This window comes from Phasianus colchicus, chromosome 7, assembly GCF_987193195.1.
Source record: "Phasianus colchicus chromosome 7, bPhaCol1.hap1.1, whole genome shotgun sequence".
Lineage (NCBI taxonomy): Eukaryota > Metazoa > Chordata > Aves > Galliformes > Phasianidae > Phasianus > Phasianus colchicus.
Window position 1 is genome coordinate 11,799,248 of NC_143442.1, and position 26,433 is coordinate 11,825,680.

General features: G+C 36.0%; 1 protein-coding gene across 7 annotated transcripts in view; it reads right to left on the minus strand.

Annotated features, from left to right (window-relative positions):
• The window catches only part of PTPN4 (protein tyrosine phosphatase non-receptor type 4), a 95,346-nt gene that overhangs the window by 43,418 nt on the left and 25,495 nt on the right, over positions 1-26,433 (minus strand). For 5 of the 7 annotated variants that reach the window (XR_004166546.2, XM_031590605.2, XM_090143704.1 and 2 more), the window contains exons 2-10: positions 16,745-16,899; positions 12,002-12,109; positions 9,638-9,680; positions 9,463-9,541; positions 6,185-6,229; positions 5,894-5,946; positions 3,288-3,408; positions 2,183-2,270; positions 763-851 (exon numbers count right to left, since the gene is read on the minus strand). Coding sequence is in view for 6 of the 7 variants with exons in the window: in XM_031590605.2 (XP_031446465.1) it covers positions 763-851; positions 2,183-2,270; positions 3,288-3,408; positions 5,894-5,946; positions 6,185-6,229; positions 9,463-9,541; positions 9,638-9,680; positions 12,002-12,109; positions 16,745-16,882 (764 nt within the window). In the remaining variant the exon portion in view is untranslated. Of the gene's footprint in view, positions 1-762; positions 852-2,182; positions 2,271-3,287; positions 3,409-5,893; positions 5,947-6,184; positions 6,230-9,462; positions 9,542-9,637; positions 9,681-12,001; positions 12,110-16,744; positions 16,900-19,912; positions 20,244-20,408; positions 20,494-24,210; positions 24,285-26,433 lie in introns of those variants that run through there. The other 2 variants (XM_090143703.1, XM_090143706.1) reach the window with 2 other exon arrangements.

Genomic DNA, 26,433 nt, shown 5'->3' on the forward strand with positions numbered 1-26,433 from the left:
ATGGACACAAAAAAGCTTTGGTGAAGGTGACATAGTTGTGTACAGCATCAGAATGATGCAACAAAACACTATTTCTCTTGGACTTTTCCATTTCTGATATGAATAGGTAAAAAGATAATCCCAATTAAAGAAAATCTGATGATCACCAGAACAATAAGATTACTGAGGGCAATTCCATGATTACTTAACAGAACAGCTTTACAATCTATTTTAGATAAGAGGAGAAATAAATGACAACCTTTCCTTCAATAAATGCACTTTTTTGATCATCATGAAAACAGCTATCTACAGATGAAGAGATGACAATATCCCTGAATACTACACCTCACTTAGCCTCAAGACCTAAATGTAACACATAATACAATTAAATTACAAACAAAGATGACAGCAATTATTTTTGTATTTAATATTTTTAAGTTCAGTGGTCCCTATAAAGACTGAACTAGAATAAAATCAGCATTTCCATAATGCTAGCCCTTGCTAAACAGTCAATTACACAAAGTATGCTTACAGGTTCCGGAAGAAAAATTATATTAAAATTAATTATATTTCACACCAAAATCACTTAACAGCACAGCATCCAGAACAGGAGAAAAAACCCTTCATAAAACTATCCATTACCTGGTACAAGGTAAATCATTTCAACTTCACATACTAAAATTTTAGACTTTTTTTTTTTTTTAAAGCACATGACACTGGTAATAGTAGAAAATATGTTCTGAAATACCAAATAAAATGATTAGCCTTAGCAGCTGTCCTTACCATGGGAAGGTATTAATTCGTACTCTGTTCTTAAAGATCAGTATTCCACCTGACATCACTCCAATCATTATTTCATTGTTACTCTGATCCTTCAAAAAAGAAAAGAGACAGTGAAGTAAAAAACCAATATAAATATCTTGGAAGCTCACCAATCTTCCTCCTAACACACAAACAATAGTAAATTAGAACTCAAATTACATGGAAGGAAACGTGTTTTAGCAAGACAAACAGGAATTCACTTTTTCCTCTCCTGTTTCGGAGGAGACTAAATGTTTGCTCTGAATCATTTAGAAAATTAAATTCTATGGTAGCTTACTAATTAGATCTTCCATGATATTCAAGCAAACAGAGCAGTCTAGCAGTTTATTATGAATAACAACACTGGCTCAGTGTATGCTACATTAAAAGCAACCAGCAACTTAAATTCCTACCTGAAAGGAAATTGCAATCTCAGAACACAGAGAGAAGAAATTCTAAAACAAACAAGACTGTAAGCATATTTAAATAGCATGCTTTTCCTGAAATATTTATGCACTCTTATCAAATATCTGCTACAGACCTCTCAATTCTTGAGTAAAAATAGGAGAATAGACATAATAGTGAAGCAGGGTACTTCTGAAATTCTGTTGCACATTTCTTTAACATTAGAGAGTGAAACAGAAATATTAGAAACAGAAATGTCTTGCTAAAAATAATTACACTCAGTCTTTGAAGAAATGGTAGCACTGTAATGACAAGTTGAGTCAAGACCTCAAGCTACCAGATTTATTAGATAAAACTATTCCACTTTACTTACCAGGGAGAAGTAAAATGCTAGATTTCTATATATGCTTAATAACTCTTCATGATCAGAACTTTTCATTTAGAATCTCTCTTTTCAAAATCTATAGCCTTCATGATTTTAATCCATACTTCTGAGTTTACAGTGGAAGGTTGTGTATTTATTTTCACACTATATTCACCATACACTACATATTTTATCAAAATACAGTGTGTTCACCTTACGTAATAGTTCTAATCTGAACCAAATAAAATACGTTTAAAAGAAAACAGATCCCTAAATATCAAGAATGCATTCAACATTGACATTTTTCTTTTCCAGCAGTAGTCAGCCAAACTGACATTCAGGCCAATGCAGCTGAACTCGACTAGCATACATAAACTAAGCAGAAATTAAAGTAAGCAAATAGAATAATCAAATTGTTTATGTTAGAAAAGACCTTTAAGATGATTGAGTAAAATAGTGACCTTTGATAATGGTAAATTGCATCTAGGCAGCTTATAAGATGAACTTATTATTATCAACCTTTTCTCCCGAAAAAAGTGACTAGAAAGGCTCACAACAACAACGAAGTTTAGTATCCCACAAATATCAGAGGAATCCACTTTTACATTAAAGTATTAGTTCATCCGAACTTACCCTTGCATAGTGCAATTCAACTCCATAGAGTTCTAAGGTACGTGCTGTATTGAGATAATTGAACTCTGCTTCTGCAGGAGACAACCCTCTGAAAGAAAGAAGCTACATAAGAAACATTCAAATGCAATACCCCAATAGTCTCTTTACTGAGCCCAAAGAGAAAATCTGCATTGACCTGTCCTCCTTCTTCCCTCACCCCAAAATCTGAATTTCTTTTCTCACTGTAAAACGCCCTCATTCAAAAATTTTATATTGTGCTTACAGTCTTGAACCAAACAACAGCTTACAAATGTACATTTTGTACTATTTCTAATGTACTGCAACATTTAAATGGCTTTGAAGCTGTGAAAACTGGAAATTACTTTTGAAATACTGAATTTTCTATTCATAATAGCAATCTCTCTCCAAGACCCTCGAAGTTTAAATTATCAACTCACTTCAATTTTATTTACCCTACTTAAGTGGATTTCCTAAGTCACTGACTGAAGTGTACAAATGTCATCACAAATTCAGCCTATGTTTTGTTAAATTTTACTCTAACAGCGCAGTATTGAAGTTCTAAAATGTCAAGGAGCTATCAATGAAAAACATTTACTTAAAAAAAACATTTACTAAAAAAAAAAAGAGCATCCATTGCTTCGCCACCTTTTCTTCTTTAATGAAAGGTCATATAACTGCAAACAGGAAAGACTAGATACCAAAGAAAAGGACTTTGTTACATTTAAAGTGACTCTTGCCTTCTGGTAAAAGTACCGTGAAAACAAGGCCTTTATGTATTGTCAAGGAATGAATGAAACAAATTAACTAATATCCTGTTAAGTTCATATAGTACCTAATAAATACAAGCACTGTTTTCCGCACACCTTTATCAAGTTCATTAATTCACCAATATTCCCTCTCATTCTAACATACACATTCTATCCATGCAGAGTACCAATCGTACTTACACAGATATTCTACAAAAAAAAAAACAAAACCAAACCAACACATTTACACATACATCATTTATCAGCAGAAAACTTTAAGACAAAATACTCAGTCTTTATACAATAGGACTGCACCAGCAATCAGGATTTGACAAAGTCAGTCAACGTTTTTCACTTACATGTGCTGCTGATGTAACTTTGCTATCTCTTTTTCAAAGTCTTGAGGCTGGCCAGGGATGAAAGAATAGTCTGAGAGGTAGCCTGGCAGGTTTTCTGAATGACTGTAGTCTCCCAGCTCAGCTAAAACATTACAAAGAGAGGTTATTGTTTATCAGTGATTAGTTGGCATTGCGCAACACATTCAAATTCACATGAGTCTGATACCACATATCACGATCTACAGCAAACAGAAGTAGTGACATTTGAATTCCCCTTTACCCTTTTGAATAAACCACCACATTCTCAGCAAGTACTGTGGAAATCATTTACTATGAGCTTTGAGTGGGTGTTTATGAAGGAAGTTTATTAACTGTTTAAGTTCTTATGCACAAATTAATTCATAAATGCCGTCCTAACAACTAGTACTAAGTAATATGCATTGAGGTACTAGATTTTTCTCCCTCTTTTTTTTTTTTTAACCCTTGCTTACTTACATACAATATTTAAGCACTACAACTGTTATTTCTTTACTTTGCAATACCTGCAAAAACAACCAGTTCATTCTGCACCAAGATACATTCATAAACATTAGAAAACTGTTTCTGTGCACAACTGCATGTGTGCAGAAAAAGTATGCATACATACACCTACACTGCTTACACGAAACTACTAAAAAGTGCATTTTCTAGCTTTCAATACTTCCTCAAAATCATAAAAAAATCAAAATCTCATTTACTGTCAGAAAAAAAGAAATAACCAAAGAATTTGCTAAGAATACAAGCATTGAGACTTTTTAGCTGTAACCCAAAAGCAATTTTAAATATCTGTGATGCATATAAAAGATTTACAGTACTAAGTAACATAACGTGAAAATTGGAAAGTTCACAGCAAGGTAGCATGGTGTGGGGTTCTGGGAAGGTCTACAGACACTTCTATAGGGCATGGAGGAAACGACTGTAGGGTGGATGAAGGTACACAGGGAATGAGAGGGTAAGTAAGGGAAGTGAAAGGCAGAAAAGGCATCTGGGGCACTTGCAGCACAAGAAACAGATGTTATTTAAAGTTAGTTAAAGCCTGGAAAATGCGACCAGCTTCATAAAGAGTGCAATTCTTGCTAAAACAGACTATAAATAATACAGGGCTGTCTGAGTCCTGGGGTTACTATTTACGAGGGTGGCTCCAAAAGAATGCCTCCTATTTTATTACGTTGGCCCATGACATCAGAGGTGGATGTTGGCAGTATGGCAGTTAGAGGTTGAACCTTCCTGTCAGTATTCCATTACATGCTGTTGCTGTGTGCCAGATGGCAGCAGAGGAGCAGTCTGACAAAATGGCGCTGACGTGGAAGCAAAGAGGTGGAACTGAACTCCTTCGTGCAGAAAAAACGGCTCCCACTGACACTCATCGCCTCTTGAATGCCCATGGAAACAGTGGTGTGAGCACAGTGAGGCAGCAGGAGGTGTGTTTCAGCAGTGGTAACAGCAACAATGGGTCACCACCAGAGGTGCAGATTTTGATGAGTGCAGCATGCAGGCTCTTGCATTACTTATGAAAATGCATAGCTAATGGTAGTGATTGTATTGAAAAATATTGTTTAGCAGATGAGAAATTGCTCTATCAGATAGCATTATTGTGCGCTATTAGTTGCAGTTTCCAAGGAAGCACTACTTTTGGAGCAACCTACTTATTCATGAAGAATCCCAAGACCTGAATCCAAATTAGTACTGGGCATGCAAAGAAAATCATTAGACAGATCTGCAGAGTGAAGAACATAAGGACAGTAATATTTTGCATAAGAAGTCTAACTACATGCTCAATGCATGCCCACTACGTAGTTTTAAAAATGAACATACTGCATTCTTACAAGCTTAACTGTTACAAACTTTACATATTGTCTGCTTCATTATCGAATACCTAATCTTTTCCAAGACAAAGCCCTAAGCCATGACTTTAATTTTTGTGGGGTTTTTTGACAGCTTTTACACTAAATATGTCCCAGCACCTGAAGTTTGATGTTTTATACAAATTTGTTTGCTTTTTTCTTTTTTTCTGACAATCACAATTTGCAAAACTTCTGTACTGAACTTCTAAGATTTCTTCTATTGAAGAGTTCAGGTTTTACGAAAGAAAAATAAAGAGGAAGGAAGAAATATTATGCACTGAAGGGCATAAAATTGGCAACACTGGTATGGGACTGCTTGGCCACTTATGACTAGAACTTACTATTTCACACCTATTTGGATGCCTACTGTACTGTATGTTAAAAATATGCATGTGTCTAAAAACTGCCTTAGTATTATTTTTTTCACTAAGTGAAAAGAATAACATATAATCACACTTTGGAATGCCGACAAAAACAAGGGGTTCTTATTTTATTTTTTAAACTGCAGAGGTTTAAAGAAGGAAAATACATTTGCCAGTATTTTATCCATATCTAATTTAACAAAGCGTGCTGAGAAAAAAAAACAAAAAACAAAAAAACCAGGTTTGAACAAAGGTACTTCATGTCCACAAACATCTCATACATAGTATTATACAAATGTGAATTAGATCCTTTAGAAGCGAAACTAGATATCGCTACATTTTCAAACATATCAGTACTTATATGAATACTAGCAGTACTTACATTGAACAGCATAGGAAGCCAGAAGAGCAGCAGTATTATATGGACAGGGCAATCTGTTTTATTTTTAGATGAAAAACAAGTAGAATTACATATTTTATATGAAATGAAGTTATTTTGAAAACCCTACTGTTTCGTAATGTATTCAGGCACAAGTTGGACAGAATTATTATTAATGTTTATTTTTGCATAATTATTAAAATACTTTTATTTTGCAAGTATAATTCTTCATTATCAAGCCAACACCTTTTTCTCAAGTAGCATATAACGTTTAACAGAACAAAAATGTCTTACCTTCCAGTAAGAATGTCCTGTTTAATTTGTAAAAAATACTGGTACCTTAATTTAAAAAAAAGATATCATTAAAAAAAATCATTTAATTATTTTTCATCAGTTCAATGCATCTCCATTTAGTGCAAAGCTTAAAACTTACATTTGACATGCTGTTTCTTAAACTCATATGGCAAAGAAATCAAACAGTGATTGTGAAATAATACAACTTCATAAATTGAACAATATTCACTCTTTAATGAAATTATAAATTATATTTCACCCATATGCTGTAAAACTCATTTCCTACATATTTTGTTTTCCAGTATTTACGTTCAGTTCAGTGAATGAGAGCACAACTATTCAATATGCAAGCCAAAAGTTGAAGGTGGTTTCTATGTGTGAAGGTACCTTGATGAGTTGTACTCCAGGTAGACAGAAAGAATTAAGTTTATTCTCATTGAGCATTTGCCATTACTTTGTTTTCATTTAAACTAAATGAAGTACTCTCAGTTTTATAACTTTTTTGGCATTCCATTCTAAATTAGCAGTTGTGACTCTACTACGATAAAAGCCTTTTGACAGTCTTCTGACTTCCCTTGAACTTCTGTTCTGAACTTTTCTTTAATTATGATGTGAGAAAGCTTGTTTTAGTTCTACTCTTCACATGCCCACTCTTTCAAGCAAGGAAGATGATGAAAAGAGGCAAAGAAATAGACTAACACTTTAAATCAAGAACTGTTTTTCAACCAGTGGCAGCAGAAACACTGTAAATTAAAAATATATATATCCAAACAAACCTGAAAGATCAAACAGATTTCTGTGTAACGATTCCCCAGCAAGACCCAAATGCTTTGTGAAGTTCAGAATTAATCTTTTGTTCATTCAGTTCAATTCAGTTCCCTCACACTTCACTCAAAGCTTTTAGAGAATTCCACAGTATAAATATTTATAACAAGAGGCAAACTACACCTGCTACAAACCACAGCTGAAACAGACTGAACTGGGTAACACTTACTGCGATGGCAAGATGTTAGCACAAGTTTAAATTTCCACTAAAACCTTCCTTAGTAACATGGCACTGAAACAGTCTTAAACATTTTAGGCTCTGATACCTTTTAATTAAGATAAATAAATAAATAAAATCCAATGAGTGGAAATCATTAACATAATTCCTTCTTATAAATCGATTCAATTTTGGAACACCCTGCTTTATTATTAAAGAAATCAGTTATTTTTCCTCTTGCAGTTCAGCTTTGAAACTATAGCCAGTCGTGTTCATTCACTATAAACATACAAAATTACAAAAATGTAAATCAGCTTCCTACTGCCAACATCTACTGCTATAAGAACATAGGGAACAAAATTCTGCATGTGCAGATGCACCTTTGCTTCTTGCTTTTATTTCTTACTTTTGTGAAATGTTGTATTAGAAACACCCCATAATACTCAAGAGACTTAATCATTAAGGAACACTAAGGAGAGTTCATTTTTGGTCCACTGTTTCTGGTAAACAGAGAAGTTAATTACTTGTTAGCTAACCACTGCAGCTCCAACACAAAAGCCTCGCATATTATTAAGTGAAATGGAAAATCAATAGAAGCTTCATTAATGTATATCTGAAAACCAATACAACGAAGATCGTATTGCATTACAATGTTTTCTTCTACTTTACATATAGGGAAAAGGATAAGATAGAATTATTGTTAACTGGAGTCAGTGTTAATAAACACATCCTTCTGCAATGAGCTTTGTCTCCTACCAACACAAGTTCTTAAAGCCAAACCCTCCATCACAAGCTGAGCTCCCACTGACCTTTTCCTGACCCAGGGCATTCATAAGCTGCCTCCCCCACTTATGAATTCTCAGAGGTCTAATTTAAAGACACAAGCTTGTATCAAACCTTTCCAGCTGATTCACACTGACACACATATTGACTCACCCCTGTGTTTTCATGAAATTTATAAAAGCTGAGGGTCTTAAAAAAGTCTCATCTTGAGTGGGAACAGTCAAAAATATCAGCTTTGTTTGTTTGCTTTGTTTTTGTAGGTTGGTTTTGCTCTAAGAGGGGAAATACTGATTATGTGAAAGGACCACACAGTAGTGACGAGGCATCCTAACTTCACTACAGAAACCCTGCAGATAACAACATTCTCTTTACAATAATTCCAAACACAAATGAGTTTTCTCAAGGGCAATTACCCTTATTATAAAAAAAGGCAGAGTTGACCTACATACAGCAATCATACATTACTTGCCTTCTAAACGGCTGCTGTATTTATAGCACTGTATTTACAGCACAATATTTAAGTAAACAGTTGGCTTTTTTCTTCATTTGTTTCATATACATCCACATTCACTGCCGTTTCCATCTCCTTAGGAATATCTTATACTGTCCTTTAATTCAAACATCACACTGTTTTGTTATTCTAACAGAGTAAAACACCAAATCCTCAGTAAATATTTCCATAAAACAAAGATTGATCAAGGATTTCTGGGATTTGTTTTAGTAAGTTGTGACTGCATTGATGTTTGTACATTTTTGTCCAAAATTTGACAAATCAGAAGTTATAAACAAATATGGACTCAGATATTCAGTTTTGCTGCTCAGAATTTCTAAAGCTATCTTTAATAACTTAGATACTGTAGTTATGGGGTTGACCTGTTTTCAGGATGGCTGACATCCAAAACTTACAATCTGTCAAATCATGCTACTTTTATGAGGACTAGAAAAAATTGGAGGCATTTCTTCAAGAGCTAATCACAACTCACTGACCTCCTGACTTGGTCCACATTGAGCATTTTCTTCAACAAGCTTCAACACATTGCTAGCAAAATAAGCTTACAGTGTTTCAAGGACTACAATCATACAGAGATAAATTTTACCAGTGTCAGGAAGAAAACTGGAAAAACAAATCAATTAAAAAATGCAGAAAGCTCAGGATTTTTTTTTTTTCAGATCACACAGGACTGGATAGAAATAAGTTTGTATTCACTGTTGAATGATGACTAAATATTTTCCTTTTTCTTTTCTGCTGTTTTTTTGTTTCTACTTGATAGTATTTTCTTTATGCAGTTATTTCACTTTGCACATATATTTCTATATTTTTTCATAAAGAGTTTTTGTTATATTGAATGTATATTTTATGCCTGCACTTCTCAGGCAAAAATTAGAAGCCTACATATACTACACAAAAAATATTTTTAAAAAATTTACATGTTAAACCTTAAAAAAAGCCTGTTTTTCCTTAACACATAAGCCTTCTATAAATATCTTCTATTGATAAATTAACTAGACCTACCTTGTATATTCTTCTTGGAGCTTGTTTGGGTCACTTACAAAAAACTTAACTCTCAAGTTCAAACTGTGAGGAGATCCTCCTGTGGTCAAGAAAAGTGCTTCTAATTAATCAGGGTATCTTGGAAAAGCAGAATAACAATAATGCATGAAATGACCAAATGCATATACATACTCACTTTTTAATTGTTTCCTGATAGGTTTGTTTGGATCCAACCACCTCTGGAAAGAGATAAATTATAATACCAGTTTCAGATAAATCAAAAATTATGTTACAGTCTTATGCACCAAATTAATTATTTTTTTGATATATATATATTTTTTTTAAAGCAAAAATATCCTACTGGCATAGCACAGTCTGTAACAAGACACTGAAAGATACCAACATGAACAGTTGCTTCTTTTTATCTGAGTTTAACTCTACTGTCCAGGCATCTGCCTGGCACTACTGCAACAGGATACCAGAGTATGACCATCACTTGTGCCCAACAGAGGTTAGATCTCAGTCTCCGTGTGTTTAACTATTTTAGCAATACTTCAAACTGATCATCTAAGGTAAGCTAACTGTGGCAGGAAAAAGCTGTGAGGCTAATTTATCCCTGTGTGAAGTTAATTTGCTTAAACCAGTTCAGGTTCTTCTAACTCCGCAATCCATCAAGTGACCCCAGATCTGACTCACAGATTCTCTTCCAATTGCCAGAGAATCACCTCTGCTATGTCCTTCATTACAATCCTGTAAATCAGAGACTCAGCCTACTGAATTAAGGACTATAGAACACTTGTAGCAAATGCTCATTTTTCAAAAGAGTCCCCTTCATTTATCTGTCATGGTGATGAACTGACAGCCCTTATCATGTAGTAAATGGTAAGAATCATGATCTAAACACCTAGAAAATACCAGGCCTAGAAAAGAAAACAGGACAACCAAAACACTCCTTCTTTTTAACAGGCCTGAACTTTAGAAAAAACTTATTTCTTATTCCAACTAATGGTGATCATTTAATCTAGTAACTAGATGCAACAAAACAAGCAATATTCCTTTAAGGAATTATTTAATGACCACAGCCTCATGATTTTACTCTCCACTTGCAACTTGCAGCATTCAGTTTTTGGTGATATTAACCAAACTCAAATGACAATTGGAGAGGATGCACAACACTGTAAATAATTCTGTCTCTACAATGACCCACATAGAGGAGCACAGTGATGCTCCTCTAAAGCCCATCACTTCTGGAGTCCTATATCTCCTATTCAAACTTCATTCCAAAATGGCCATTCTTGCAGATACACTTAAGTAGTAAACTTTGTACTTCTACTTGTTTAAGAACAGCTAACAACTCTTCACCGAAGTGCTGCTCAAGGGAGCATGAACAGCAATTCCCATGAATGCAAAGGTTAATTTATTTTTTTCCCCTCGGGTCATAGACTAAAATAAATCAGCTTAAGAAAAACAAAAACACACATTTCATTTTGCAGTACCAATGACAACTCCTGGTTAAGGTAGTTACTTCATCTAGCCCTGGAGGAAGATGACATACTCAAGAGGCACCACCAAATGTACTAATTGTGGTAGTAAAAAGCTTGAACATTGATTAAGCTCTCGCTATATAGGCATCATTCATTCTTTCAGTTTCAACATTTGTCTATTTTAATATGTTTTTTGAATGTTGATTACTATTACTAAGTCAGACAGTTTTCACAACTGCTATTTAACTAATTCACGTCATCTGATTTATTGTTTATGCCAGCTGATTTGACCCTGCCTCCATTGTCTTTATGACACATACTGCTATTTCTCTACTTAATTCATTCTTTTCCTCCATCAATATATCTCCCTAATTCAGTTTCTTAATTCTGCTCCACCTTCTTGTAAAAATACTATTCTATTCCCATGTCTCTCATCTACCAAATTATCAATGAAAATACCATTCTCAAGTGCATCAAATAAACACATACGAAAATTGATGCATTACTGTCCTGATTTCAGCTGGAAAGAGTTGATTTTTCCTTTGTAGTGGCTGGTATGATGCTATGTTTCAGCTTTAGGAAAAAAAAAATATTGATAACACAATCATGTTTTTATTTGTTGCTGAGCAATGCTGCACAGAGCCAAGCATGTTTCAACTTCCTGTACTGTCCTGTCCTCGGTGGGCTAGGATTGCACAAGGAGCTGGGGAGGGAAGAAATGGCTGACCTAAACCAGCTAAAGGGTTATTCCATTCAATACGACGTCATGCAGAAACTATAAAACTGAGGAAAGTTGGATAGGAGTGCTGCTCAGGGCCAGCCTGGGTATCAGTCAGTGCATAGTGAGCAGTTGTGTGGTGTATCACACAAAAAAAATCCCACAAGATGCAGTACTTTTCAATGCATCATGTCATGCACCAAATCCATCATATCAAAAATCAATAGTGTTCCTGTAGAAAATCTGACCTATCAAAAGGAACAAATTAAAATTTTACAATTAAGTACCTTGTAAAGAATAAAACATGATTCCCACATATTAAATTAATATCATGATTTATAAAATAGATTTGACTTACAGGATTATCGGTGGGTTCATCCGCCAGCTGTAAACCAAAGTAATCCCTCTCTGTCAAATCGAGATGTTTGAAGACTATATCCAACAGAACTTGTCCCTGGTCGTGTTTCTGCAAATAAGAAATGTACGTGTGTTGAATGGAAAAGCACATAATTAGACACACAAACTTTATTCTAGTAGAGCACTAACACATTCTTTCAGATGTGCTCTACAATGCCACATTTTAAGCATCATGATGGGTATCCCAGCAGCATTCTTTTAAGAGCACCATCTCTCTTTTTGAAACACATGTAAGAAATCACCTTTCTTCTTGTTCATTTTCTAATGATGAAAACTTCTAACTTCTCAGCTCGCTACATGGTTATTCCTGAAAGCTGCTCATTAACCAAATTTGATACTTAAAAAGGATTATTGGAGAGAAAAAGAAAAGAGAGGCTGGGATTTGACAAAGGACTTCATATCCTCATTAGGGACACTGAATTTTGAAGTAAGGTTTTTCAACTGCACAAGTTATTCTTATTTTATCCAAAAACCTATTCCTGAATCAGCACATTGGAAGTGCTTGCTTCCACAGTTTAATGGCACAGACAGATGAAGCAGACAAATATCTAGCTGAGAAGTGTTACCCTACATTAACTAATTCAAATAATCAGTATTCTGATTGGTACACTTTCCACCCAGATTTCCTACTTCTCCAGCACCAAGCAAGCTTCTAACAGCACTGTAGGTGCCAACCAAGTATTACTGATACTAGAATGGATATCAGAGGCATCTTGCCTTGTTTACTGTAGGCAACAAGGTATTTTGAAAAATAACAGAAAAGACTCCTGTCCTAATATCAAACAACCCTGCTCCTGACGAGCTAAAACAGTTACTTTCACAGCCATTTATATCTAAACTGTGTAATAAAAAAGGCAGAAGGTTTAATATCCATAAATGAGAAAAATCTACAGGTCATATTCAGACATTTTTTCACATCAAAGAGCATCCTATCAAAGCCTTTTTTTTTTTTTCCCCATAACGTTGAAAATACACTGAAGCTGAGTAATCAGCCTAAGCCATTTATTTGGGAGATAAAAATTCCAAGAAGCCAGACTATTTATTTTAGAATAATTTAAAAAAGAGAAAAAGAGAGAGAGAAAATGGTTATCAACAAATTATGCCTGAAATGATGCCAGCAGGGCAAACACAGCTGTAGCTCTGGATATTTAAGTTACACTAGCCACGTATCTCAGATCCATTTATCTAGCTAAGTAGAAGTGATTTAAGTGCTATACTTGCCAGGAAAAAAAAAAAAAAAAAACAGATAAAGATTTCTTAATGCTTAACACAACAATCAATACTATCAATGTCATTAAGAAGTTCACTAACAAAAAAATTTCATCTGCAATAAATGAAAACAAGCAAAGAAAAAACTCACAGATGTCAGCATAACAAATACACAACAATGCAAGTGCACAAGACAATTTCTATGTAAATTCCAAAAACAGTTACATCTTTACTAAATTAGGAGTTTCTGATTTACTTTGAAAACAGTAATCAGTACAATTTTTTCAACAAATTAAACTAATTTTAAAATTACATAGCAGCACTAATTACTTCTTGGCATTTTTCCCTATTTAGATTTCAATCAGACTCAAACTAAGAAGTTATGACACTAACAGAAAAGAGATGTTTGGAGCCTGCAGACTTGCATTTACTTCTCCAAGGAACACACAGCTATCAATTCTGTACTTAAAAAAAAACCTAAATTTATCGTGTTTCTAAAGTATCTAACCCCAATTGTTTCTTAATTAAAAAATACTGAAAGTTTAGAACCTGCTGGTCACTGTGAATTAGCTAGTACAGGAATGGCATTTCATGGCAGCAAAGAAGCCACACCATGAATGGAGGTGCCCCTAGAAGTCAAAATGAAGAGTGAAAGCTATTTCTCCTGAAATAAAGCACAAAATTTGCTAAGAAGAGACAAGTTTCAACATGAAGAATTTGTTTTGATGACAAAGTTTTGCTCTGAGTACAAAATAAAGATAAGCATCTAGAAAAACCAGACCTCAGTTCAACCTGTCTTCGATATTTATACATTGATGTTTGTAGCTTGCCAGAGCAGGGGAAGGTCACAATTCTGATCCTTGTGAAAGGTCCAAAATATTTGCAACAGTATCTCAACCAGTGAGCAGCTGCTATAGAAAGTAGGAAAATAACTGCCTATTTTTGCCTTTTTTTAATGAAAAAAATAGAAATTTATGTAGGGGTTTAACAAAGAAATGTGCTTTATTCTTAGAGGTAAACACTAATAGTTCTTAAAACACTGAATAATGGAAAAATATAAAAACAATGAGCGAGATCCAGCATCTAACACAACATGGTTCACTGTAATTAGCTATTTCCACAACTGAATAATGAACAGTTAGCGAATAATAATGACTGAGCAGCTGGATATAAAACACCAACATTTTTGCTGAGCTGAAATATTAGGATTTCATGCATACCTCTTAGAAATTATGAACGGCAAAATGTCTCACAAATACTGGCCTTTCAGAACAAATCAACAGTAGGCACCACTAAATACAGTTTAAGTAGTACGACATAGTTTTAACACCATCTATCTTGCCTTAGTTTTACCCCCAAGTTTGGTGTGATCACTCTGTACTAATCTTCAGGGAATACTGCAAAGTCAGCCTGCATGGAAAAGCTACAACTTGAGGTATTTAAACAACAAATCAAAATAAATTAAAAATAATAAGAACCTGAAGAAGGATGTCTATGCAAGTCATTGTCATTAGGTTACTAACTATAGCCACTCTCACTTCATGCAGCTATGCCCTTTAGACAGTATGCTTTCCGAGGTGGAAGTAGGAGTTCTTCATTTGGTAAGCAGAGCATTTTATAGAGAAAATTTCTACTCCTTAGACATACATACAGGCTAACTCCAACTCAAAAGAACCTTTGGCTAACTACAGTCCACAGGGATTACTTTGATTTGTTATGCTCTGTACATTGTAATGTCGAGCACACAAAAAAATACCTATTTTGCAGATCAATGGAAAAGGTTGGTTAAAATCTGAACTTAGAACACGTCATATAAATTATCAAGAGACAGTGTCTGTGATCAGTACTCTGCTGTTGAAAGAGAAATATCATTTGAGTACGTTTTTATTAATATAGCTCTGCATACTTCAGGTAATTAAACTTTAAAACCATTAGCATACCTGTAGCAAACCCCAGGAGAAAAATACTATGCTAATTTATTTGATATTATCTTTGTTCTCCCTATTCTGAAAATAACGCCATTAATATTTATTGTCAAGCACTGCGCCAACCGCAATTCAGTAACACAGCTGTAAACCCTGAAAATCCACGTACCATGGATGTTACTGTGATAGAAAACTAAAGGGTATTCTTATGGCCTTACTTTTGAAACAAACAACTAAACAACATCACCACCAACCAAACAGATCAAGGCTAAGACATGGAACCAAAAGTTAGAGCTCCACAGGAAGTTTCTATTCCCTAAACTGCCAGGCTGGTCTAAATAAGCGATAAACAGTGATCCACGTAACCAAAAAATATAATAAGCTAGAATCTCAGGGACCATACACGTTCTCAGGAGAAACAGAATAGATACCTGACTATATAGGACTGGTTGTTCTCTAGGCAATCAGTCCCAGACTGGTCTAGCTTGCTAGCTACAGCTACACAGGTGCTAGCATTCTCTTAAGAGCTGATGTAGATTTTGGACAACTACATCAAAAAGAAGCATCACTGCCCATAACTGTTGTGTAACTATTTCTTATATAACTGAATTTTTATTTAAAAAAAAAAAAAAGCAACACAAAAACTTCCATTCCAATATCCATCTTGCAAACACAAGCACTTGAAAGAAAGAAAACAACATTTCCAATTTCCCATGTACCTTTGATGACCTTTGTCTTCAATCCCATCCTGCTTTTTAGCAGGTAGCACAGACCAGGAAACTATATTAGCAAGGATGAGGAATTAATAGGTACAGAAGAGCAATGAAATATCACAGAGGAAGGAGAGGAAAAGGGATGAAGTATTTCAAGGAAATGGTTGCACTTCTATGAACAAAATATGAACATATTCATTTTTATTTCTTTTACCAATCAAAAAATCTGATGAATAATGTATTCCAAGCTCATTTGGAAAAGTATTCACTTTTCCCAGTAACAGCCCTCAGCATTCAACAAGTTTCTATTTTTCTTCCTGCCATCCTCAGTGCATTAGAAGGTACAGAACAAGAACACAATCTGAGGAAAGCAAAAGCAAAGAGGTACTATAAGATGGCAACAGTAACTAAATATAACCATCCACATGATTGAACATATTTAGCTTAGCAACACAGTGAAAATAAGATCTGCCATTATGTGTTACTGGTTCACAAAACACAAAAAAGCAAAGCAAACCAAACCAAACCTTGCTTCTTATTCAACTGAGTGGTAAAGCTAAATTCATTTTCATTATACAACATTCAGTCCATAAAGAAAACGACCAGAAAAACTATACATTGTATATTCCATTTTGAAATTAAGATGATAGTATTATAAAGGATGCCAAAATGACTAAGTCTGCAGCGATTCGGTGTGCACAAGTACGAGCATGTCCGTCTGAACAAAACTTTCCCTTCTATTCCATACTTAATACTACTCTAGAAGTCAAACTCTACCTAAACAAATCAAGCAAAGGAAAGCAAGCTCAGTGACACTGCTATCATCAGATTACTTACATTAACTCTGAAAGCTTGTACAGTGTTATCCAGGAGAAGAATGTTGCAGACCACCTCCGTATGCTGCCTGTCTCGTGCCAGCTCAGATGCTCGTACATTGTAGGTTCTGCCAGCAGGCAATCGGAAACGTGCGGTCATTACTGTCCACACAGGGTCTTTAGGCAAAACAAAAATAAAATTAAAAGGTCAGAAAATGCAAGTTAAGAATGTAGTACGTTGAAGAAAGTCAACACAGTGAGTCTATTGCTAAAATCTCCATCACATACAAAAGAAAAATGAATATTAATTTCACGGTATCTAACAGTGAAGAAATGTTTTACAAATTACAACACAACTTTATTCTAAGAAACTCAGTTCTTTAAGTCCTTCAGTTGCTGTTCATTGTCCACTCCCTCCCTAAGTTTTTTGTTTTGCTTGTGATTGGTGATTTTATTTCTTTTCTTGTTTATTATTATGAAATGATTCAGAACTGCATTTTCACTTCAAAAAGCCTTTTAATTGCTGTGCATCAAGGCTACACTAAGCTCCCACTGTTAGAGGTAATTAAAAATTAATTTCAGTGCAAAAAAGCAAAAAAAAACATCTTACATCAGAAGTATAGAGAATGACTGCAAAAAGAACAGAGCACACACATGAAGACTTCGGTGCATTATTCTGCAAGGTTCACGTATTCACTGTGTAAGTATCAGACAAGAGTGATAACTAAATTAGCCTTACAATATGAGTAGATAAAGGTTTGTTAAACTACTGGATCTTTCACGTGTCATTTTTTTTCCCTATTTTTTCAACTGATTGGATTTCTGTATTTAGTTTGAAAGCGCAAACTATTCTTATTTTCCACATACGGAATGGGGATCAACTGACGCCTATACCTTGAGCTACGTGCTGGTAAATGAAATCCAAGAGTTGAAATGTGACTTAGTTTTCAAAACAGAGTTTCTAATGATTATCCTGCAACCCCAGTTCAGCAAAGTGCTTATATGCATGCTTTCAGTATGCTATTAGTCCTGTCCAATGACACTAGTTACATTCTTAAGTACATGCCAGATTCAGGCCCTGTAATTCACTTAATTACACACCTGGCAAACTATTTCTACATACTTTGATAAGGGCGTTAGCAAACAAAGTCCCAGAACTTAAGTTGGCAATACACTGAAATAATAAATACCTTTAAAAAATAGTAAAACATTCTCTAAACTGATTATAAAAGCTTCCCTTATTTTGCAAATAAAAAAAGCCTTGAAAAATGTCATGCATGTTTGCTTATTACGTATGTTACTCTGAAGGTAATTTTCCTTACTTCTTTCTATTGGAACTACAACAGATATAAAGAGCACAATAACACTACTTGATAGGGCAAACTCTTAGCTACAGACTAGTACTTTTCAACACAGTCACCGCCATTAGCTGTGCACTTCTGTATTCATGAACAAGAGCCTGGCATGCTGCACCAACAGAGCTGACCCACTGCTGCAATGCACCACTGTGCACTGCACTGTTTGGTCTCTACTAATTTTCAGAAGCATTAATGAATGTCAACGGGTGCCATTTTTTCCACACAGAAGAATTCAGTTCCACCCCTTTGCTCTATACACGCTCCCATTCAGATGCCCCTCTGCTGCCATCTGTTGCGCAGCAGCAAAATGTGACAGAATAGAACACATGGGGGAGTGAGCTGGGGCACTCACTCAACAGCCCACACCGTGCCTCAAAAAGGCACACCGTGGAACAAAAAGGCAAATCCCACCTCTGCTGCCCATTCTCACCCTACTTTTGTTCTGTTTGCTGATTAAAACTGACAGTGTTTCTTCCTTCCCCATGCCTTAACTCAGAGAGAAATGTTCTGGGTTTCAAGCAGAACAGCAAATTCATCCCATTGAGCATGAAGAAAACCTGTCCTCAGTGATCCTCAGAATCCTTCACAACCAAGCAAACATTCAGCGCCCTTCACAGACACAGTCTGCAGACCCAGCACAGACGATTTTCAGTCCAACCAAACACTGAACAGTTGCAGACAGCGATACAGTTCTTACTCCAATGCACAGAAATGAAAAGGTCAAAGAATCCAAACGAGTTCTGTTAGGAAACAAATAGCTATGCTGGTCAGAACAGAAGTGCATCTAGCACAGAGAGCTATGTGGCAATACCTTTCCACTCTTCTTAAGCAATGAAGACAAGCATAGGACACATATAGTGATATTCCTTATAAACAGCTCTACAGTCTGCAATTCTGTGGTGGACAACAGCCTTTCATGCATGCTTTCTTCATGTCAAGACTGTATCTTGGAAGTTCCAGTGTAGGCAATGAAGTGTGGCCAACACACAGTATGTAGTAGCCTCAACAGCCATTCTGTATTACACAGCCATCCTCCAGGAAACTACAAAACAGCCTAAGTATAATAACTGATCCTACAACGCTTCCACTAAATAGAAATGTAACAGCCACAAAACTAATAGAGAGGAAGGTGACAAAATACAGACTATTTTCTGCAGATGACATTCAAACGTACCCTTTCTCCACATGTCAGTAAAGAAACTATGCAAGTGTGTAGAATTTACTTTAAAATGCCTTCATCGCCATACGCTCAAAAACACTCTTTGCCTTCTAAGATCTGCAGGGCTATCACATGTAACTGCTTTGTTGGTCAAATATATGAACACAAAGCATATTTAAACCTCTGTCAACATATGTACATACAAAAAAGGACACAGCCGTTAAGCACAGACACATCAAGAATACAGAGAATACAATTTTTCCTGAGCAGCTACTACTGATCTTGCTGGACATTTTGTAAGCATACCAGAAGAACACACAGATGGCTACCAATTCCTTGTGAGGTTATACATCCTAACTATTTGATTTCCCAGCAAATTCTGACATATAAAAAGAAAAAACAAAACAATCACACTGGGTGTATTCTTCTGAAATGAAGACAACTGTCACTGGGCACTGCTCAATCACAGAATCTCAAAGGTTGGAAGGGACCATCTGGAGATCATCTAGTTTAACCCCCTGCAATAGCAGGTTACCCACAGGAGGTAACGTAGGAAGGTGTCCTAGTGTATTTTGACCATCTCCAGAAAAGGAGACTCTACAGCCTCTCTAGGCAGCCTATTCAATGCTCTGTAACCCTCCAACTTCCTATTTTCTAGTTTGTGTCCATTTACCCTTGTCCAGTTGCTGGGCACCGTTGAGAAGAGCCTGGTCCCAACCTCTTGCTTCCTCACCAACAGATATCACAGAATCACAGAAGACAGCATGAAACAGATAAAGAACTTCAGGCTGACTTCAAGTTCCAAAGCAAAATCTGCAGCCCCAGGAGAAACATGGGTTTTGTAAGCAGGTCAGATTCAACCCACAGAGTCTCAGAATATCTGGTCTAAACAGAAGCTTAGCTTGAGAAAGGTACTACATGTGTGCATATGCATCTCAAGGACAATACCATGACTGCTCACATTAACTAAAATCTTTTATACACAAGTGAATTGCTTAAATTGGATTTCCTTTAGATTAATCTTTGCATGCAAAAAAGGTTTCTGCTTATAATTTTTCAGGACCTTCTGCTAAGGGTGTAATACTTAGACACTTGAATTAATAATCCAAAGCATGTGCTGCTACAGAAACTGGAGAAGGACAGAACTTGTGCAATGAAACTCCACTTACCTCTCAGGTCTACAGAGGGAGTAAGCTGTGCAGTTCCTGCCTGAGCTCAGGTTTCAAGCAATGAAGCAATTCTAGGGAGTGTTCCCTATCAAAGGGCAGAACATTCCTGTGATACTTGCTTGGTTAGGGCATTACAGAGCATACAGAAGCTTCCAATGTGAATTTTCAGCATTCTCTATTCTTTTATATAAAACAATACTGTAAAATGACAACTTGCTTGGCTTACAATAAACTAACCCATTTTAAGCAGCTTAATAATTAAGCAGTTGGTTAAGAAAGTAATTAACTGAAATTTAGTTTATCCAAGAGTGCAACTGATTTGCTGACTCAAAGTAAAAAGTACTTTAAGAGACTTAGCAGCCTGTACTGCACATAAGACAGCCACCTTCATATAGTGCAGTATACCCATATGCATGCAAGGACATGAGAAATTTTCTTTTTCATGGCTAATCTAAAGAACCTACTGCACTGTCACATTAAGAGCAAAGCTTCTGAAACGCTTTTCAATTTGTTTAAAGGTTCTAGTGTTCTAGTGACCCAGAAGACATCTATTGCCACTGCACGGCCCATCTGCTGATCTGGGACCAACACGTCACACAAATTGGATACAACAGGTGGAAGAGTAGGCTAGACTTACAGAAAATCCTTGTAATATAATGTAGCATGAATGTAGTTGACGATGCAGTTACTAACATTATCCACATAACTCAATTAGGAGAAAAGAGCTACAAGAAGTGCAAAGAAAATATAGAAGATTTATACAACGTATTACAACATCCTACATGTGTAGCTTTTGGGGGATTGGCTGTGGGTTTTGGTACAGGCTTGACAACTAATTCAATAATTACTCTCAGTCCAAAAATTATTTGAAGACAGTTTTTGTAAATGACCCCCTCCTTGGGAAATGCTTTACAATACTACTTGGGATTGGGGTTTTAAATCTGAGCAACTGCTGCACGATATCAAGTGGGATTTTTATAGTTGCAACTATAAGATGAAGTGTCTTCCTCCATCACACCATCCAACATTGCGTTCTTTCCAATATAAAAAGAATAAATAAAAACATGAATACGTATTCAGTCACCCTACGCAGGATAGCAGATAATCAGTTAGAGAAAGCTGGAGCATGAGTGACAGAACACAGAAAGTTAGTTCAGTAGCACCACAGCAATCTATTGCTTCATCTGAAAACTAAATCATTTCTACAACTCAACAGTTCCCTCCTGCTCTCCTCCCTTCCCCCAAGAACAAGAGTGCAGCTAACAGAACAACCTATTATAAGTGATGCTTCTGACTAATTAACATCAATACTCATTATACTTGAACTGCCGTACGCCCAGTGCTCTGAAACAAGGCCTCAAACTCAGCTGCTCACTTTCTCGGCTTTGGGTCTGAAATAGGACAGTATGGGAAGTTTGGAAGCTGCTCCAGATTAGATATGACCTGAGGTGACACTGAAAATTTGCATAGAAAGAAAATAAATGGAATTACAAATCTAGACTCCAAATAGCTCAACATGGTTCACTTTGAATCCAATCTTAAGTTTCAAATTCATTATCCAAGAATACCTGTCCATATCACATTATGACTGGCAACCTGCTGCACCCAGTGTACCCATAGGCACCCTAACGAGCCCAAACAGAGCTGCTATCTCTCTATTAAGCCATTCTGCATTCATCGCTTTCTGTAAACAACCTAGAGCTGATCTCCAAGGAGTCACTTGATCATAGTGTGACAGCTTTATGGAACACTTTAGGAAAAGAATAACAGTGCAAGAGGAAGTCGAGCGTGCTGCTGAAGCCAGGAACATCTTTGAGTATACTGGTAGTTTCAAGCCTGTAATATGAAAACAGATGCTATGAATTTGCAGGAAGTCAGAGAAGGGAAGAGACAAGGTCACAGTAAGTAACAGATCATTACCAGATGTTATTGGATGGGTCCCCGGTGGTCATTACAGCCATCAGGGAGGCCAGAACACTAAAACAACCAAATTTTACAGCTGACCGAAGCCAATTGCAGGCCAGGGTGAGGCCCGGCTCACCGCACCTTCCCACACACAACATTCTTTGTGTAAGGGCAGAAAAGGATAAAGCTGCCTGCACAGAGAACGAGGAAGAGGAGTATTAAGTATCACAGAATGGTGAATTTAACTACCCTTCTATTTTTTAAGTATTATAAATAAATATGCAAATGTATTAATAAAACAAATCACCTCATTTCTTAGTATGCAGCTGCTAGATTATGATACTTGGAGGCTTTTTCTTATTTTAAAAGACTATTAGGAATGAAGAGAACAGCTTTCCAAACTCACTTCCACCTCTGATGATTTCAAGTAGATTAAACTCAGAACCTGCCCTTATTTGAAAATATGCTTTAAAATGGCAGTCCATTACCCTAACACAGATGATTGCTAATACAACACTTCCCATTCCCAAAGCTGGATCTCTTATTTTGGTTTCATGACTCAATTCTATAATAAGATTTAATAAATGGAGGTTATAGTGGAACGTTACCAAAATATCATTTTGATAGGAACTTCTCAAAATAAACTTGCAGTAAGTTTTTTTAACATGTTCCCTAAAATAGGTTAAATAGTTTTAAATTGATTTTGCATTAAGAAGAAATTCTAGTTTCCATGCAACTTTAAGGTTGGGAAGCCTAAACTATTTGCTCACCAAAAGTTAAAAAAAAAAAAAAAAAAAAAGCAAAAAAAAAAAGCTAAAATCACTTCAAGTTCAGATAAACTAAAACCAGAAGCTGCATTTTTAACATAGTTTAAGAAGCTCAAAGAGAAAAAATAAAATACAAACTGCTGGCCTTCAACCACTGGATACAACTAAGTAGATAAAACAGAGGAAAAACACCTCTGTATGCTACAAAGTTGCATGTTATAACTTGATGTGACTGTAAAAGTACAAGTCATGCATTCTCCATACCCAACAAGCCTCATCCACAATTACCAGAAGGCAGCTTTAACAGAAAGGAGCAATGGAGAAAATCAGATCTGGTTACCAACCACTGGAATACACATAGATCAATCCAGAGCAGCTGGCTGAATGGGCAGCATTAATTCTAGCCATGACAGCTGTGTTATGAAGCCTTTGAAGCTGAAGACAGAAAACTAACTGGTAAAATTCAGAAAAAGCTTTTATTCTACTTATAGCCAACTTCAAGTTGAATTTTGGCTGGCACTTGAACTGAAGTATTAGATGAGGGAGGAAAGTTGTCTGCGTATATTCTGTTCAGAATAACTAAACCTAAGCCAAACTACCTTCAATAGACTTAAACACAGCAGATGCTAATTCTGAGGCTGAATGTAACTAATTGGACACTCTCCATCAAACTTAGTTTTTAATCAGAAATGCCACTTCCATAAAATAGAAATTTTCACATGGAAAATTTCAGTTTTGCCAAAAAAACATCGATTTTCTGTTGGGAACATTCAAATAATGGCTGGCTGGCTACCTGCCTGGAAAACTCCTGTCAACTTTGCTTCTTCCTCCAACAAAGAACAAGCCAAGGAAAGCCTTCCAGCAGCGCTGCCCAGAGCAGTGACCTCACTCCAGCCATGCCCCTGGCTCTCAGCTTCCATCCTGCACTGCCCAGCCCTGCAGCAGAGCTCAATCCTCTCTACCCAGGGAAGAGCAAGTTTGGTGATGGACCTGTGCAGAAACTCAGAGCATCTCAAATACTTTTTTTTTGTTTTTGTTTTTTGTTTTTTGTTTTTTTTTTAAGAGATTTCACAGTTTTGCTACTTAAAGCCACTTAAAGCCAGTGTTGGACAAGTACTTTTCTGACTCACCTCTGTCTCTTCTGAAAGCTTTTCTTTATAGGAAACAATTTCTATTTTCAAGCCAACCCCAAAGGACTAGAAGTTCACAGAGATTTGACTGAATCTGGCAGTGACAATATTGCTTGTGTTCAAGTGACTTAGCAGTTAAATCTGAAAATCATTCACCTGAAATAAAAATAAAAGAACCTGGGGAGGGGGGAGTTTTGCTTCTCAAATGATCTCAAAGTGGTCTAAGCTTCCCAGATTTGTAAACTATAAAAATCTACTCTATAAAAGGGTCATTTTCATAGATCCTGTCCAGAAAAAAAAAAAAAGACAGCATGATTCCATCTGTATTTCTTATGAGGTGCAACATGAAGCCAACCCAATGGTTCTCCAAAGCTGTGTCATGCTGACCTCAACCACGGCATTCTGTCAGGGATTATGACCTTCTGAAATTCTAGGCTCAGACTGTGGGCTCCACACACTTTTCTTCAACCGCTTTAAGCTCTACAAACTCAGTAGATAGAAAAGTAGAAAGAAAAATTACCCTCACTTTTGGGATGCATTTCCTTCTTTTGAAGGTGAACTGACAAACTTACAGAAGCATACAAAGCTTCTGTAAGAAAAAAGTATTGGGAGAAAAGGTAATGCAAGAGGATGGCAATGCCCCAACCTTATTTAAGAGGTTTATAATTCTTAGGGCTTATCAGAGTAGATTTGAAAATAGTCAAGTTTTATTTCTTTTATTTCTGAAAATGGGTATTTCTTTCCTTGTAGTTTTGTTCTCTGCAGAATTACATAGTATTATTTGGAAGTTACCACAAAATTAACAAAAACTGCAGTAGTTACCAACGGAACAGAAAGCAGCAGCATATGACCAAGGCTAACTGTGAAGATACTGCAACAAAAACATCTCTGCATTTCCACCTTCTAAAAGTAAAGGGAAAAACAGCAGGAATGGAACTTGAACTGCCACAAAACTTTGAAAGAGGATATTTTTAAACACAAACCAGCATCAAAATGAAGTCATGCTACGTTACCCAAGTGAAAATAAAATTCACAGTGGCAAAATTTATAATTATATACTATTCATCTCAGCCCAGACAGTTAAATTTCACATATTGATACAAAAGAAGCTGACTTCTAATTAAACATAACAGTGAATTAGTTCTCAGGTAAGGGACACGTGTTTCCATATATGAAAACACTAAGCATTATTCATTGCATTTAGTAAAACATTCTATTGAGAAAAATGACCTGAGCATTCTGCTGAGAACTGAAAACTTCTAAAACCAGCACCATTCAAGAAAAGATACTGCTGGCTTGAAATGCAGTCATTCATTTACTCTACAATTCACAGAGTTCTGAGAAGGCAAACAGCTTCTCCTCGAGAGCACTCATGTTCAGCAAAACAGAGACCCCAGTGCCTCTTCAACACATTGGCTCAGCTCAGTATGAAGCTTCATGTCCCAGAGAAGCAGGAGCACAACAACACTACAAACCAGTAAGCTAACTCAAAACTAAGCAATAAAATAAATGGATCACAGCTCCAGTTGAAATAAAACAGTTGAGCAGGGCAAGCGAGCACCCACACATGGAATTAGCATGTGACAGAGCTCAAAAGCAATGACTTATTAAAAGGAGAAAGTACTACAAAACTATAAAAGATATGACAAGCTTTATGCCACCCTATTATTTATCATGCTACTATTAAAAAAAAAAAAAGAGCTGATACTCTGGCAGCAAACCAACATGGTAAGAGCTCATCACCTGTGACAACACCTTGCCTATAATTAAATAATCTCTTATTTGTCTTCAGAAAACATCCAGCAGGCTGCAGCTCTGGCCACTCCTTACTTATAACTGACATTTACTTTTTCATGATAAAAATCATTTAACCATAAAAGTCTATCTCTAAAGTCTTAATCAAGTGATAAATTTAGCTTTACATGTGAAGTTTAGCTTTAGTGGTGAAGTTAGCTCTACTTAGATGTAAAAATTTGATGTTAAAAAATGAATATGTGCTATGTTACATAACATTTGCAGTTCAACTGCCTATCTTAGCCTTTTCTCAGTGTTTAAGAATCAAAGAGAAACAATGCTGTATTCTTAAAGTCAAATGATTGAAGCAGCAGATCGGTTTAAAACCTTCAACCCACACTAATTCACCTTCCAGTATATGGAAGATTTACAAAATGCTTAGCAAAAAAAGAACACATTTGGATCTTCCCTTCCACTGAAACATGTCAA